Source organism: Lutjanus erythropterus, chromosome 20 (assembly GCF_056507025.1).
Source record: "Lutjanus erythropterus isolate fLutEry1 chromosome 20, fLutEry1.hap2, whole genome shotgun sequence".
NCBI lineage: Eukaryota > Metazoa > Chordata > Actinopteri > Lutjaniformes > Lutjanidae > Lutjanus > Lutjanus erythropterus.
Window position 1 is genome coordinate 32,375,991 of NC_139336.1, and position 17,635 is coordinate 32,393,625.

At 39.5% G+C, this 17,635-nt stretch overlaps 1 protein-coding gene across 1 annotated transcript in view; it reads left to right on the forward strand.

The window, feature by feature from the left end:
- camk2b2 (calcium/calmodulin-dependent protein kinase (CaM kinase) II beta 2) overlaps positions 1 to 17,635 on the forward strand; it is a 57,894-nt gene that overhangs the window by 10,384 nt on the left and 29,875 nt on the right. The window contains exons 4-10 of the mRNA XM_084746715.1: positions 479 to 533; positions 1,149 to 1,214; positions 8,950 to 9,022; positions 14,232 to 14,334; positions 15,842 to 15,925; positions 16,012 to 16,106; positions 16,876 to 16,998. Of these exons, the coding sequence (XP_084602841.1) occupies positions 479 to 533; positions 1,149 to 1,214; positions 8,950 to 9,022; positions 14,232 to 14,334; positions 15,842 to 15,925; positions 16,012 to 16,106; positions 16,876 to 16,998 (599 nt within the window). The remainder of the gene's footprint in view (positions 1 to 478; positions 534 to 1,148; positions 1,215 to 8,949; positions 9,023 to 14,231; positions 14,335 to 15,841; positions 15,926 to 16,011; positions 16,107 to 16,875; positions 16,999 to 17,635) is intronic.

Here is a 17,635-nt window from a genome sequence, read left to right on the forward strand (position 1 = left end):
CTGTTAGTAAATTAGCTACCAGTACAGGTGGAAAAGCGTAAATTAAGACCGTTAAACTGTTAGCTTAAAGTTATCAGAGCTTATTCAAGGTTTTGTGAAGTTAGCATACTTGTTTAATACACGTATCCTGTCAGGTTGCTTTGGAGAGAGTGATGTTTGGCTGATATATCTGTGATTTCCTGTTGGAAAAGTGATGAAAATGTATATATAATTTAATATTTTTCAGCAGTGTATTGCTTAGCTTAGCTTAGCTTCCCACACCAGTACTCCTGCTGCTTCTCCAGTCTGGTTAATACACTGATTATGGATAAGTGTCTCATGCAGCCCCACTTCTAATAATCCAAACTATCCCTTCAAGTCTTAAGGATGTGCAACAAATGCTAGATGAAGACGGATCATGTAAATTTGTGCCTTTGATTTTTCCTAAAAACATCACATCAGATTATTTTGACGCCTCTTTCTCTTCTCTCTCCTGCAGTTCGTCTCCATGACAGTATTTCAGAGGAGGGTTTCCACTATCTCCTTTTTGACCTGTGAGTTGCTTCGTTTCCTCCTCCTTTGCTTCCTCTTCTTCTTCTTCTTCTTCTTCCTCTCTTTTCTCTGCCACGCTGTGCTGCTCTCCCTCTCCCTCTCCCTCTTCCTCCTCCCTCCTCATCCTCCTCCCTCCTTTCTCCCCTGATGCTTCATTTTCCACCACTCCCTTCCTTCAGTCCTCGCTGCATCTGTCTCCTCTAACCCCCCCCACCCCACCACCCCACACACACTCCCCTCCCTTTTACTTTCTTTCCTTCCTTATATCCGCATTCCTTCTCTTCTTCTCCTTCTCTCCTTCATCCTCGTTTCCAAGGCAGTTCCCCCATTACATAACAGTCCTCCCCTCCTTCCCCCACCCTCCATCCTTTGCGGCTTCCACTTTAGCGCACACACACACACACACACACACACACACACACACACACAGATACACTCCCCCGCACTGGAGCCAGTCTCCATGGCAACCCAGTCAGAGTGAATCCTGCAGCCGGGGTTTCCCCCTAATGAGGACATCCCCCTCCTGTGTGTGTGTGTGTGTGTGTGTGTTTGTGTGCTGCCTGAGTGTATAGATGTATATAATTTGGCGTTTTAACCTTCGTCTTTACGTTTCTCAGGGTGACAGGAGGGGAGCTGTTCGAGGATATCGTGGCCAGAGAGTACTACAGTGAAGCAGATGCCAGGTAACCACCCATGATTCTTCATCTCTGGCCACTCTCGTCTCTTCTTCATCCCCTCCATGTGTCAGTCCTCCAGCCTCTGCAGTCCTCCAGCAGCCCGGCTCCCTCTCATTAGCACACACAGACAAATTTGACACTTTTTTTTTTTTATTTTAGCTTTTTTTTTCAGGCTGGATATACCTCTCTCTGCATGGTTTTTCCATGAACTGAATTGCAATCGAGGTCGAGGAGTCGCCCCCCCCCCCCAACCGGCATCAGAATTTACAGACAGATGGAAACGTACACATGCACAAAACGCACACATGCCCACGCTGTAACCCCCTCAGGAGGTAGACTTAAATCAATTTGACTGTGGAGGCGGTTTGTGGAGGCGAGAGAGAGACAGAGAGAGAAGAAAAGAAGGGGAATGAAACATTAAAAAGGAGGAGGGGAAAGAGGTGAGGAAAGAGATGCAGCAAAAGCTGATTTGTTTTTTCTTTTGATCCTCCTTAAAATATCTCTATCTCTCACACCTGAGGGGTATTCCATCAACGTGGATAAAGGAAAAGTCTGGTTTATTTTTGATAAGTCTGGTTAATTTGAGTGAGAGATCCGTTCTGTGACTGTGGTTTAAAGGAATCCCTGCTCAGTAACCATGGCAACTGATACCACTGAACTAACCTGCTCCGTGGCAGGTTAAGGTTCAAGATTAACAACAACATCTTCTCTGACATTATTTTAACTCTCTCCCCACCAGGATTTTTTAATAAAAGTTGTCAATCAGTGCCAGCATTTTTGATGAGACCACAAAATATTCAGTTCTACGAATATGTTGACGTGGAATATATCAAAAGAAAGAACAGATCTGATGGTTTCAGACACAAAAAAGGTTTTATTCTTGCTTCATTCAGTCATGTTTTATAAATATTTGAATGTTGGTTGGTTACATCAGGAAAAAAAAAACACCTGTTAAAAAAAAACAGAAAACGAGACATTTTTAAGCAGAATATCAACTTTACGTTTTTATTTTGTTTTTTTATCACTTAATATTATGTGTGTGACATCACTGTCACCAGTGTGGCTAACATTAGGTGTGTGTGTCTCCCATCCCAAGCCTGAAACACTTTCTGAGAGGCATGGGGGCGGGACTGGTTGTTATTTAGGGTCAGGGTTTGATCAGTCTGTCATGATGACAGTGGTTTTCACCAACTGAGGAAAAACTCTCATCATTTTATTCCAACATTAGAATTGTGTGTGATTTGAATTATCATTTGGTGTAAGACCAGAAAAGAAGCTTATTAAGGACAAAATCCTCGTCATTTCAGCACCATGGACAGAGACGGTAATGAAACTAACTGTGTACTGAGGCGTTTCAGCCTTTGGTCCAATGGGACATTTTTTGGACTATTGGGATTTAAGAACAATGGTCACCCCCACTTACTTTGTTAGCAAGCAGCTAAAGAAATGCTGTCTTATTTTATCGGCATCTGCGATATTATCCTGTACATAAATTTGCAAATTTTTTATAAAGCTGCAACTTTGCTTTTGCCCCTGACACTAGTGCTGTGACGTCTGGTAGATCTAAATGTGTTGATCAATCATTATGTACTGCACTTTTTCTTCTGTCAATTAGCAGTAAGTGAATTTGTAAAATAAGGGGATGTTTAATATCATATTTTATGATCGCATTAGATCAAAGGAACCACAGGTACCGAAAACCAACAGTCCACAAAGTGTCTCCCTGCTAGTTTGATGACTGTTGGTTCTGTCCATGGTGCTGAGTTGGTTGGGTTTTGCTGTTAATATGCTCCCTTTCTTGACCACCAAATGACATTTTAAGTGACTTTACTAACACAGACAAACTTGCACTGTTGGAATAAAATCAGAGGGACAGTTTTACCTCAGTTGCTGCACACTAGAGCTGTGCAGCACTAATATCTAGCAGTGGAGAGTTTAAACACAACACAATATTAACCACTGCCATGAATCTTTGTTTACAGGATCACGAAATATAACATCATGATACTCAATGTTTTTGATATTTTCCTAACTCTCTGGTGCACAACACTGTCATACGAGTCATTAGATGCAGGCTGATCAAACCCCAACCCTAATTAACAACTGCAGGGAGAGTGTGTGTTTGTAGAGCAATGCACCTTCAGAGCAATCTGCATTTTTTCGGGGGGATAACAGGCTGTCGGACAAATGGTGCTGGCTGTGGCATAGCTCTTACAGTGGCAGTAGTGTCACAGTGTTATCCTTAATTACTATAAAACCGACAAAAACATTTTTTTTTGAAAGTAAGGTGATGTTTTTTCAAAGGCAAGTAAAGTTTCTGCAAAAAACACAACAAAAAGCCGACAGCGTCTCGTTCTCGTGACAGCTAGGAGGGCCGGAGACGACCCCTCCTCCGGGGTCTTGTACAAAACACGAACGCTGGGGAAAAAACTGATTACCTCAGCATATCGTCATTCAAAAACCGTGCAGCTGTTTGCAGCTCTACTCCATTGCAGTACTCTTCAACAGAAGAACCTGCCGATAATTAAAACAGTTAGTTTAGGGACAAGTTAAAATGGACTTAGTACAAGTACATTTCTGACCCACCTGCCTGATCGGGCAAGTTAGAAAACTATACTGCTCTTACAGTTAGTATGCAAGAAATTAAATTACTTCACAGTTTTGTAATACTATGACCATAAGTAATGTTACAAAACATGCATTAATCTCTAAACAAACTGATACGTAATAGACGTTCTTAATGTTTAGATGTCGTAAAACTTCATTAGGAATAAATTTAATGAACAGTCCGTTCAAACTGTGAGACATTTCTGTGACCGTCTGTGGCAGAACTCAAGCAGTGTTCCTCGTGGTTCCAAATCCAGTGTTCCTATACTGTAGGTGTCCCACAGGGTTCTATACTCACTCCTCTTCTGTTCATTATCAACAGAATTATTCTCATCTCTGACGTTCTACGTGTCGTGTACATTTTTACATAGATGATATCATTTTATGTGCTCTGTCCTTTCTCTTAATGTTGTCATTGAAAATCTGCTTTACACTCGTACATACGCTTGTTTTAAATGCCAACGAAAAAAAATATATGCAGTTTTCAAGGTTTCCAAAGAATAATTTAGCTTGCAGACAGATATCTTTTATTTCTCCTTCACCAGTGTAAATCTGCCACATACTCAAAACCCAACTGGATTCAGTCTTAGTTTTAATAATATATTATGAAGATACATGTACCAAATCCGGCAAAATTGGTTATTTTCAGGATTAACACTTTAATGAACCTCCCTGTAATCAATCAATGCTGTTTTGTGAATTAATTAGGCGTTATTTCAGTACATTAAAGCAGATTTGAGATTAAAAATGAAACAAAATTGATATTTTTATGTGTTTCAGTGAGGCAGGATTTGCTGCGCTGGCTCTAAATAAGCACCATCAGGGCTGTTATTTGTATTCACAGCCGTGCTTCCATACTGAATTCTCAGCTTGAATGTAGGGCACATATGTAACTGTAATGGTGGCACATAAGAGCCCCGATAATCATCTCAGTGTGGCGACTATTCATGTTTTTTTTTTCCTCTGTATTCTTTAGCTCCACTTTCCCTGTTATTTTCTTTTGTACCCTCTCATCTGCCTTCGTTCTCCCTTGTTCTCTTTGCATAAATTGTGTGTGTGCTCGGGCGCGCGCGTGTGTGTCACTCTATGTGTTTGTGTGTGGGTGTGTGATTAGCATGGCTTGATTACTGTCCAACAGTATCTCACTGACAGTTTTCCTCTCTGTACTCCATCTGCACACAGAATCGCTCCATCCATCCCTTGTTTCTCCTCCCTCTCAAGGGGCAGGTTCACCCTAATACCAAAAAAAAAACATATTTTCTCAATTAACCACCACGGTGGTGTCCAGCCAGCCATGTGGGGAGGTTTGGTTTTATCTGTCCAGGTTTTGAGATATCTCTCTCTTAGATCATCTGCTTCTGCCTACAATAGAGGAGAACGACGTCCATCTGTCTATTTACTGTTGTGAAAACATGCACAGACATTCGTGGTCCCCAGAGGATCTATCAGATCCACTGATATTTCCTCTAGAACCAGCAGCAGGAGGGCATTTTTGGTTAACTATTGGAGAAATGGATTGCCATTAAATTTGGTTCAGACAGTCATTTAGGCAGGGCAATTCAAGGTGGTTTACGAGAGGATAGAAATACATTAAAATAAAACGTTAAAAGAACATTAAAATTGTATTTGAGATCATAAAAACAAAAGCTAGAAGCAAGCCAATAAATGGTTAAAAGATAACAGAAATTGCATTTTAAAAAATCTTTTTTTTTTTTAACCTTTGCTGATCCTCTGACTAGCGCCATCATCTGGTCAGCTGCCGTCGTTGGTTATGTTTTGACATGAGGAGTGAGTGATGGTTAGGATTTGGTAAGAATATCAGGGTCGGCCAATCAGAGGGAGAGTAGGGCGGGTCATGCCGTGCCTTTGCCGCAGTAGATTCATATCAGTCCAGGAGATGAGTCTGTGACAAGTTCTTTGTACATTAAGCAAATATCATGAATTAAGTTATAAATTCTTTCTTCACGTAAAAAAATAAAACATTGTTTCTGGCTGTCTGAAGCACGTTTACCTGCCAACATTTAGCAGCTGTTTGAACACACTGTCTCAACTGATTCCACCGTTTACGCTAAATTTATAAAAAGAAACGAGGAAAGGGCGAGGGACTTTGCATATTCATGAATCCTTGAATACTGAATGAAGGGATGGTGTAGAGCTGTATGTAAGCCTCTCTAACAAGGTGTGTGAACTGCCAGAAAAAGACATGCCAGGTGCAATTTATTACTTTTTTCAGAGCTTTTTATATTGTTTAAAACATGACAGGCGGTGGACGTTTTACAAAATTCTCCAATTTTGTGAGTTGTTGACTTTGGAGCAGCTTCGAAAACTATAACCGCTGTCTGTGACAAATTCTTGTGCTATGCTTGTAAATGTGTCAAATGTTATGCATCAGACCAAGGGTCTGCAACCTTTACAATCAAATGAGCGATTTTGGACAAAAAAAAAAAATCTGTCTGGATCTGTCTCTTTAATTTGACTCAAGAAGACGAGCCACTGCCAAAATTTAGAGGAAAATCCACCGAGCCACAGACGGAGGCTATGACGCACATTTCAGCTGACAAAATATTAAAACTTTCTTTCTAAAAATTGGTGAACAGGCTGCATTTGTTCACAGGTGGAGAATTCAAGAGTCAAATTACACTGTTAAAAAAAAGACAACCTACTGCAATCAGTTTTTGAGTTTTGATCCCAACTCAAACTTTTAGACTTTTGAAATAAACTCAATTACATTTACTTTTCTTTATTAGATACACTTGAATCTTTGAGTTGTAGAAATAAAAAAAAGCATCAAAACTCAGGGTCACAGCTCACAGTGACCCTGAGTTTTGATGCTTGAAAATTAAACGGTTTTACTTGAAAATATGAAAAGTTTTAAGCATCATTAACTTCCACTTCAATGGATTTACTCAATAAGTTTTTAAATACAGTTTTAGGGGTTTAAATTAAAAATTAAAATGTTATTTATTTCCACATACTTTTTCGCCACAGCCACAGGGAGCTACTAAAAAGTGGCTAAAGAGCTGCAGGTTGCACACCACCACATTAGCTTATTTATTTAATTACTATAAAGATTGTTGTGCCCATTTCTCCTAGCGATATACGTTTTTATTTGCATGTGGAGGGGGAAGTGAAATCCAATCACATGTGGTGACTTGAGACATGTGGAGTTGCAGTGCAGTCCCAGGTGTGAACAAGCTGAGTATAATTTCCGTCTCTCTGAAAAGTCCAGGCTAGGAGGAGGGAAAAAAAAGAAGCAGGACTGTGACATACAGTATATGAGTCAGCCTACGATGACGTGCACCAAACCACTGCTGATGTGCTGCTTTATGTGAGAAAAGGTGCAGGTGTTTTGACCTACGTCACGCACGTTACATTTAAACACACCTGTTAGTCACTTTTAATATGTTATTTAATGCACAGATGAGATTCCACTCACCTTCATGTTATCAGAAATCTCAGCTCAGATATCTCAAATCCTGGAAACATAAAATCAAAACTGTCTGCAGAGCAAGTTTGAGACAAGTCAGGAAATATGTGTTGTTGGTAAGTTTTGTTGGTCTGACTCACACTCGCACACGTGTTCCTAAAAACAAAACCCCGCTCCCTGTTCTTCTCTGTTTGACCGTCTTTATGCTCCGTCTCCTTCCCGTGTTCCCTCCTTTATCTGCTCCTCACCCTGTCGTTTTGTCTCCACAGTCACTGTATCCATCAGATTCTAGACAGTGTGTCTTACACCCACCAACATGACATAGTGCACAGGGACCTCAAGGTGTGTGTGTGTGTGTCATTGTGTTGCATTGCCCTGCACCCTCTGTACAAAAGGGTCGACCTTTACATGCCTGTCTTTTAATGTTTCCGATTCCTGCCTGTGATTTTTAATTGACCTGCCTGTGCCTGCTGTCTGTCTGTCTGTCTGTCCGTCTGTCTGTCTCCCTTTGCGTGTCTGCCTGTCTGCAGGTTTTTGCTTTTGGGACTCTTGTTGCACTATTTTAGACGGTCTGAACTAGAATTGTGATTTCCTGTGGGTCCGAGCAGACCAAGCTCCAGAGAAAGTGTGTGTGTGTGTGTGTGTGTGTGTGTGTGTGTGTGTGTGTGTGTGTGGGAAGGCATGAAAGACAATGAAAGTGAAAGAGGGAGTAGAGTTCAGTGGAGTAACAGCAGAGCAGTGTCTACTTGAGACGCTTGGAAACGTGCTAAAATGTTTCGTCAAAGGCGGTGTTACTGCTGAATAAATTACACAGGAGAGTGTGCAGGTTAGACACAGTGCCGCCCACACGGAGCTGCAGCTCACTCCCACACTGCAGCCTGACTAATGTTTGGCTCCTTCCTCAACACAGAAAATAGCAAACTGCACACCCTCTCCCTCATAGTTCACAGACAGGTTCACTCTTCACACTTTTGATGTGTGTGTGTCTGTGTGAGAATGCGGTGTGACCATGCAGCGAGAGATTATTCCTATATTGAATACAGTGACACTTTATTATAACCATCATTAATAAATAGTCAATTAATAGTTAATTAAGATTTAGCTAATAGTTATTTTACTGTTAACAAACATTCAAATACTGTTTATCAAAGTTTGTAATTCCTTCATGCTACACACACTTGCAGTACAGATAATTAATTAAATTCAGAACAGGAAATAGTCACTCACCAGATGCACACTGCAGATATAAGTTCTGCCAGTGTCTATCTGCGTTTTCAAAGTCCCCGGGAAACAAGAACAACCTCTGAGCTGCGACCTGCATGCTGAAAACGGCAAATTAGCACCTGAGATGCTAATGGTTGCAATGTAAACAAGCTGACAGCCTTATAGCTTTTGTTATGTTTAATATATTAATACATAACATGAATTACAGCATTGATAATAAATAATTTTTAAAAATTACCATTATTTCATTGTTAAGTGAAATAATCATTAAATAAAGTTTAATTAACTTCAATTTACTGTTTATGAATGATGGTTAATATAAAGTGTAACTGTGTGTGTGTGTGTGTGTGTGTGTGTGTGTGTGTGTGTGTGTGTGTGTGTGTGTGTGTGGCCTGTATTGCTGCTGCTGCCTCTGCATGTGTGTGACAGTTTGGGGGCTGAATGTGCTCAGACTAACCTGCTCCCCCTGCTGTTTGCGTGCAGTCATTGCATCCAGCAGATCCTGGAGGCCGTGCTCCACTGCCATCAGATGGGGGTGGTACACAGAGACCTCAAGGTGAGTCACCTGCAGGGGTGTGTGTGTGTGTGTGTGTGTTACTGTGTATGTGTCTGTCTGTGTGTGTTACTGTGTATGTGTATCTGTGTGTGTGTGTGTGTGTGTGTGTGTGTGTGTGTGTTGCTGGGAGGGATTTAAAGTTGTGTTTGTCTGCGTCTGACTGTTGTACCACATTCTGAAGGCTGGTAAGTGCAGAATTTAACCCCTGCATGTCTGTGCACGTGTGTGGGCCTGATCTGATCCGTGCATGAGTGTCTGCCTTCGTGTGTGTAAAAGAATAATGTCTGTGCATGCATCTGAAGGAAGCTGCTTCAAGGTTTTAGGAGTGATGATGATTGAACTTTAAAAGTGAAAGAGCAACTTGGCAGCAGCTGGAAATCTTGTTTTTGCTGGTTGAAGTTCTCACCTCGCTGCAGTGACGCAGAAGTGGGCCGCAGTACGCCGTGATGTCACTGATGGGCGTGGCTGCAGGTGCAGCAGCAGTGAAACAGCTTTTCAGTCTGGTGTTAAGTTACTTTTAAAGTTCATTAAATTGCTCCAAGTGATCAATATAACATGGGAATTCCATAAAATCTTAACAATATGAGTTGAAAACTTTGATGAATTTGGGTTAAGGCTAGATTTTGTGGATTAAAAATTTAAATTGCAGCAACATAAACATATTTATCTATTTATTAAACTGACTTAACTTCCTATTGGACAAAAGGACTTCTGATCGGCTCGAGTATTGAAAAGGAAACTCTTTTAAATTGAACAACATCCCAAAAATATGCAAACAACAACAAACAATGAAAATAAAAGTGTTATATAAACAATTAATGAATCGTTTATAGCACACTATGAATGTGTGTAATGTAATGTAGTTGTAAGCTGATGTAAGGATGTTTTAAAGTCTTTTTTTTAATGTGTTTTAGTGTGTGAGGATAGAACCGGTCATGTTTCTACCATAATATCCACAAAATATAGCATCAAAAATGAAATTATTTAAAGGAAAACTTCCTCTTGCTGCCTTTTAACTGTCTAATAAATGACTGTAACTCTGCCTGAAAATAATGTAAATTCATCTGTTTTCAAGGAGAATCTATAAAAAACAAAGTTGAGAAAACTTAATTTCAAAAATGTTTGAGTTTTACATCAAACTCAAACTATTAAGTTTTGAAATAAAATAAAAAAAAGGTTTTGCCAACCTGTAATCTTTTGTTGTTCTTTAGATAAACTTAGTTTTAACACAAGACTTTTAAATCTGCTTTTATTTATTTGTAGCACCACATTAACACATGTTGAAGGGACAAAATACAAAATGTAATGTTTGTCCAGAAATCCAGTTTATCTTGATGGATTATTGATGCCAAATTGACACGTAGACTGTCGACATGTAGCACATGTGGTGTTTTTCCAAACACACGAGGAACCTTTGTCACATTTTAAAGGGAGTTTGGTGCAGTTTTCTCCCTGCAGAGCATAGAGACTTTAAGTTAAATATGAAGTGCTATGTATATATGCTATATATGCTATATGCTAAGTATATCTCTTTTAACATTTGGTCACCAGCAGGACAGAAACACAACATAACTGCAAAAGTGTGATAAAGTTGTCTGATGTTGACTGACAGTTAGTTATTGGTTTAATTGATAGTTCACAGTCTAATAATGTGTGTTTGTATTGATTACTGACAGTGGCTGATCAGGCTAATTATCAGATAATTACTTAAACTGTTTTGTCATCACACAGTGTAGTTATCACTTGATGTTATTGCACCATTGGTTGTGGCAACATTTTTGCTGCAATGCTGCAGTAAATTTGTATTTACCCTTAAAATGACTAATTGTTTATACACATATATAAATCATAAATATGCAGGTTTAAAACAGATTATAAATGTGATTTAAACTTATAAACACAGCTGTGATTATGACTGTGTTATACAGCATTCATTAACTGTTTATAAAGCAGTCAGAGGATTTAAAGTTAGTGACAAATACATTCATAAACACTGAAAAATGTTCTTGTGTCTGCTTACATCTGCATTAAAATGTGCTACAATGTGATATAAGCCATTTATTAATTGTTTATAAAATTGTGGGGTTACAATGCAACGATACCAAGATGCAGAACAACACTTTGATTCTCATCTGCGAATGTATATATTATTTACATATATTTTAATAACACACGCTGTCCTCGGCTCACCTGGTGTTATTACAGTGGAGTTATCGTTTGTGAGACACGGCTAAAAGATACAAGCTGGTATCTCATATCTACTGTCCTAAATATAAAAACATCAAAAGGATATTGTGCAAATTGTGACTTAATGCAGTGATTCTAATTCTTTAATTCATCAATTATAAACATCTTCCCACTCGTCCTCTTCTTCATACAGGAAGGAAAAGAAAAGAGCAGGATCACCTCGTACCGGCTGTATTTTTCTCTGACTCTGTCTTCAGAGTTAAAACAACCTGACCTTAATAACAAGGAGGAAAAATGTCAAATCACACCTCACAGGATCCATTTATTCTTCACAAACTCTGCTCACTTTCTCACTCAGTTTTAAAAAAACACAAAAGAAATAGTTTGTAACTTTCGAATTTTCAGCCTGGATCCTATTTTATTGTGTTTTAATTTCTAAATAACTAATGAGGGCAATAATTTTCTAAATTAGCATAATACTGAGTGAAACTGCTGCAGCTGTCAGCCACAAAATCCCTAACAGTGTAATCCTTTGGGGCAATTGGGCACCATCAAAGTACGTCCACTGAAAGTGCTTGCTTTTGCCACCAACAGGCTCTGATTATTATTCTAAGTGACTGAGAACAATATGAAAAGGATCCCTACAGAGAAAGACAATTTTTTAAAGATTAAAATCCTTTTTGTTCTACCAGAATAAAACTATCCAAACTCCAAACTCTCCAGACTCCATTTACAAAAATGATAATTTTATCCTTGTTTAAAATGCCTCATTTAAACTTGACAGAAGCAAAATAAAACTCACCAAAATCATCTTAGTTCATCTCTCCATCAATCAAAAAAATGCATTTTAATTAATAATGAAGACAATTACTAGTTGCATCCCTCGACAAGATATGAAGATGAGCATTAACCTGCGATACAGAAAATGGAGAAAGTCCAAGCTAAACCCTTATTTAGCAACCCATGATACTTTATTTATATCGACTTGTGTTTCAATTAAATATGTTTTTATTCCATAATAAAAAATAAAACAATAACAAAACATTTCTGTGCAAACCTAAACAGGAGTCTGCAGCCATGTTAGCAGCTCTGTGAGACTCAAAGAAAATGTTAATGATAGTCGCCATCTTTGTTTAGTGTATTTTGTCTGTTCGGTCGTGAACCAAATTACTGACCTGTTCAGGGCGCAACATGGAAAGTCAGTGTTGTTTTTCCATTAAGCTGATTCATCCTGTCTCCAGTTTTTATGCTAAGCTAAGCTAATTGCCTGTTAGCTATAGCTTCATATTTACCACACAGACATGAAAATGGTATCAATCTTCTCCTCTGATTCTCTGCAAGAAAGTAAAGAAGATTATTTCCCAAAATGACAAACTATTACTTCAGTATTCTCCCATGAATCAATGTACAATTGTCCCAAAGTGGCGTGAAACCTGAGAAAAATCTCAAATGAATTTAGGATATATTTCAACACTGGGATCTTCAAGGCGCTGTAAAGTAACTTATCATGTTACTTAATTTTATTTTAGATGTCAGCTGCCCCTTTAAGTAGTTCAACTTCCTGTTCAGCCTCCTCTAACTGAGGTTTTAAACCCGCCTGCAGAGGGCGACATAATGACCGGATCACCACCTCCAGCTGTGTCTGTGACACTGTGGTGGAGTGATTATTGGCTGATGTCACGGATCAATCACCATCAGCATTAACCGGTTATACAACGAGGAGGCGCCGCCCGTCCCCGTGCGTATTGTGGGCCGTAGATGTTTTGTCAGATTGCTGTTACATCAGCGTCTGAGCAGCAAAGACACGACTGTTGCAAAAAGACAAGCTGTGTTTGGTCTTGCTCAAGTAAACAAATGGCCAAAAAGGCTTATCCACATTTTTTAAGTCCCATCTGTCTGTCTAAGCCTCTGAGTGTGTGTGTGATAGAATATGTATGAGTGTTGCTTTGAATGTGTGTGTGTGTGTGTGTGTGTGTGTGTGTGTGTGTGTTGTTGTAGTTATTCTTAGTCCTCTGATCTGAGTTTGACTGGTTACATCTCAGTGGGCTCCTTCACTTACATTTATGTTTTCCTATTAAACTAAATATGAAAACCTTAAGTTACCTCAAGTGGTGAATACGGGGGCGGGGCCAGATGTCTATGTTATTGGTTGCGGCTGTGACTCCACCCCCTCAAATTCACCAAAGTTCAACCTGATGCAGAGAAAGGAAGCAAAATTGCCGAACATCTGTAGGACATGACTGTTGAATTTTTTTTTCTGAAAAGTCAATCAAACAGCTGCAAATCGAAAAGAGATGCAAAATTACAAAAAAGAGATGCAAAATTACAAAAAAGAGATGCAAAATGACTACAAAGACACACACAGCGACAACGTGACAACAAAGAAACACAAAGCTGCTGCAAAGACATAAAACAACTCAAAACAACCACGAATCACAGAAGAACCACAAAGAGATTAAAAAGAGACAAAAACTGACCACAAAGAAACAAAAATTATCAACAAGGTGGCAATGACAACAAAGAGCATAAAAATATGCAAAATGACTGCAAAGAAATGCAACACAACCACAAAGAGATCAAACTGACCATGAAGAGAAACTATATTACTGTGAAGAGATGCAAATGGACACAAAGTGATGCAACATGACTTTAAAGAGGCACAAAAAGACTGAAAACAACCTCAAAGAGATGCAACATGACCACTGAGGGACTCACAACAACCACAAGGTGCAAAAGTAACACAGAGATGCAAAATAACTGCAAATAGACACAAAATGACCACAATGCAACATCACCACAAAGACACACAATATGTACTTTCAGTGTGGGAGTTTAAGTCGGGGGGCGTTTACATGTCTGTGTCCGGGCCATGGCTGGTTATTTTTTTTCTGGTTATTTGCGGTTACAAATAACAGGTGTTTAGCTTAGCTTTAGCTTAGCATTTGAAGGTGTTGTGTGTTTGTTAAAGTCACATGACAGGAGCGTGTCACTGACGTGACTCTGTGTTGTGTTGCACATGCAGCCAGAGAACCTGCTGCTTGCCAGCAAGTGTAAGAACGCGGCAGTGAAGCTGGCCGACTTTGGACTGGCCATCGAGGTTCAAGGAGACCAGCAGGCTTGGTTTGGTATGTTACACACACACACACACACACACACACACACACACACACACATACACAGGCACACATTTGCAGTGTGCACACATACATGTTGCAGTTTAGTTTAGGCACCAAAACTGATTCCAGGTCTAAAGTCTGACAGCTGTGAAGACTCCAGGAATCACACAGAGCCACTGTGATGGGAATCCTAATTAAAGGTGCATTTTTAATTAATCCAGGTCCCTGCTTTTCTCTTAACAATAACATCTGCTCTTGTGTTGCCGTCCTCGTCCTCCTCTTCCTCCTCGTCCTCCTCTTCCTCCTCTTGATCATGAAGGGTTGTGCAGCCTGACAGCTCTGATGTGCAGCAGAGTTGTCACACTGAAGGCTGCAGAGCATTTTGATGGAGAAAAGTGAAAAGGCTTCCACAGGACCGTTCATCCATACTGTCATTTTATCCTTTTTGTCAGCGTTCCCCTGAGTCCACCGAACAGGAAGGGATTTTTTTCCCCTCCTCTTCTAATATTAGATCTCGTCTGAGTGAAAGGTCTCTTCTTGATCTTTTTGTTTTCAGGTTCCTTTACTTTTCTTTTTTAATTTTAGGTTACGTTCTTCATCATGTATAAAATCTGCTGCTTCAGACGCTTCCTTCACTCACTATGCTCTGAGATATGAGGGTTCTAAAAGGGTTCTGTCTGAAGGGCCGAGGTTCTACCCTGAACCACTTGCTCCTGTTTTAAAGACAGGGTTTGTCAAGGGTTCTTTGTAAAACTAAGGGTTCCATTAAGAACCATTTTCATCCAAAGAGCTCTTTTTGGAATAGAGTTCTTCAAGGATTTCACTAAGAGTTTGTCAAGAGTTCTTTCACCCTTAATATTAAAGGGTTCTCTTGGTAAAACCCCCTTGGTTGGTTCTAGAGAAAACCCTTGGAATGCACAATGGTTCTCTGTTAAACCCCAGAGTATCTTCTAAATAAAACCCTTGGATAATAAAAAGGTTCTCAAGAGAACACCCTTGGTAAATTTTCAAAAAAATCCCTGGGATATAAAAAGGTTCTCAGTAGGACACCCTGGCTGGGTTCTAGATAAAACCCTTGGAACATAAAAAGGCCTCTGAGTAGAACACCCTGGCTAGGTTCTAGATAAAACCCTTGGAATATAGATGGGTTCTCAGTAGAACCCTCTGGAAACTTTATACAGGGGTTCTATCAGTAACTAAAAAGGGTTCTCCTATGGGGACAAACCAAAGAACCTTTTATGGCTCTTCGGTCTGGTGATTTAGGAGAACATCATGTTTGGGTTAAAATGACGATGATTACGATGAGGGGAGGTTCGTCGTCATGGATACAACAGTAAACATGGTCGTGTTCCTGCTGTTGGACGAACAGCAGCACTACGATGTACCACTTGATTGTAAACATGTTGTTTTGTTGTTGTTTATTTATCAGAATCTCTGTGTGTGTGTGTGTGTGTGTGTGTGCGTGTGCGTGTGCGTGTGTGTGTGTGTGTGTGTGTGTGTGTGTGTGTGTATGCAGGATTTGCAGGGACTCCTGGCTACTTGTCCCCAGAGGTGCTGAGGAAGGAGGCGTATGGTAAACCTGTAGACATCTGGGCATGTGGTAAGCTCTTTGTCTGTGCGTTTCTCACGGCCGCCTCCTCTCTCTCCGTCGTGTCAGTCAGACAAAGGTTGTGTTTTTGTGTGTAGGTGTGATCCTCTACATCCTTTTGGTTGGATACCCTCCGTTCTGGGACGAGGACCAGCACAAACTCTACCAGCAGATCAAAGCCGGAGCGTACGATGTGAGCCCGCCTCTGTTGTCCTGTCTCTTTACATTATGGCTGAATTGAACCAACAGGGATTCATTTTTACACCAGACTGAATTGTGGTTTAACTTTAAATTATGTTGCACCAAACTTTTAAACTAGCTTGAAATGAAGAAAGATTCAATTTAAACCTCAATTTAGTTTTTACTCCAAACCTAAATTCAATTTAACTGTTGCACCAGAACTTTAAACTCCAATTTAAAATTTAAACCAACACTTTAACTTAGAAAATGTTTTGTTAACTTTTTACCAAGTCAGTGAATAAAATAGCATTATTTCTTTTACTTTTTAGCTGGTTGGCAAACAGTCAAACATTTTGTGAACTTTTTAGCTGTCTAAAAACCAATGTAACTTTTTTTTTTTTTACTTTTTAGCAAGCTAGCAAACAATGCAGCATTAAGGAATTGAGAGCAGTTGAAATTGTTTTCCCTCCTCTTTTATACTTATTCGGTCTCAACAGCACTCACATTAATTTTTAATTTATTTAAATTTGGGTAAACAAGCATTGCCATATTGATTAAATTCTTTTTCATTTCAGTTTACGTCATTAAACTTTGATTTACTAAACAGAGATTAGTTTTTAATTGTGCAACAGAGCTCTGCTTAATTTTAAATCTGGATTTACTCATTTTGAACCCAAGTCTGATTCAAACTAATCTTAGATTGAATCAGTCTTTGTTGGTGAAGCCCACTCTAAGTGCCTCATATGCTTAATGTCTGTGTGGGAATGCATGGGTGTGTTTAGTTTCCCTCCCCAGAGTGGGACACGGTGACTCCGGAGGCTAAAAATCTGATCAACCAGATGCTGACTATCAACCCAGCCAAGAGAATCACCGCTCAGGAGGCTCTGAAGCATCCATGGGTCTGCGTAAGTACAATTATAAACACATCCAGCACCCTGTTCCTGTTACTGCAGACACAAGCCACGGCCTCTGTTTGACACTTTGTAATTTGTAAATCCTCCAGCAGCAAGTTTGTGAACATCTGTCCAAATATCAGCACCATCTGTTTCCGAACATGCGATCTGTGGTATCTGCAGATATTAACTTGAATGTTCCACAGGAGGGCAAAAGAGCAGCCTGTCTGAGGGATACGTTCTCCTGCTGTATGTTCTCTTCGTATACGGGAATATCACTGTCAGCTTACGAGCGTCCGGCGAGGATCCTCTGATACGTGCAGTTAAAGTGTTTATCTGTGTTAAATATACAAGTAGAGAAAAAATAGAAAGACTGGATGTTTTTCAGGCACAAAGAAATTTATTGACATTTATCTAATAACCAGGGTTGTTTGAAATGTCATACAAATATTTCCAGAGAAAATATGACTTGTATAATCAGTCAACAATGTAAATGTGTTTACAGCAGGTCTTCATATTAATGTTAGCTGACATGAGATCAGGAAATTATGTCAAAAACAGATACCTCCCTTTTTTATTTATTTACCTAAATCCTATATTTAATGATACAGTTTGGAGAATATCAATCAAAATTATTTTGACTGTCAAA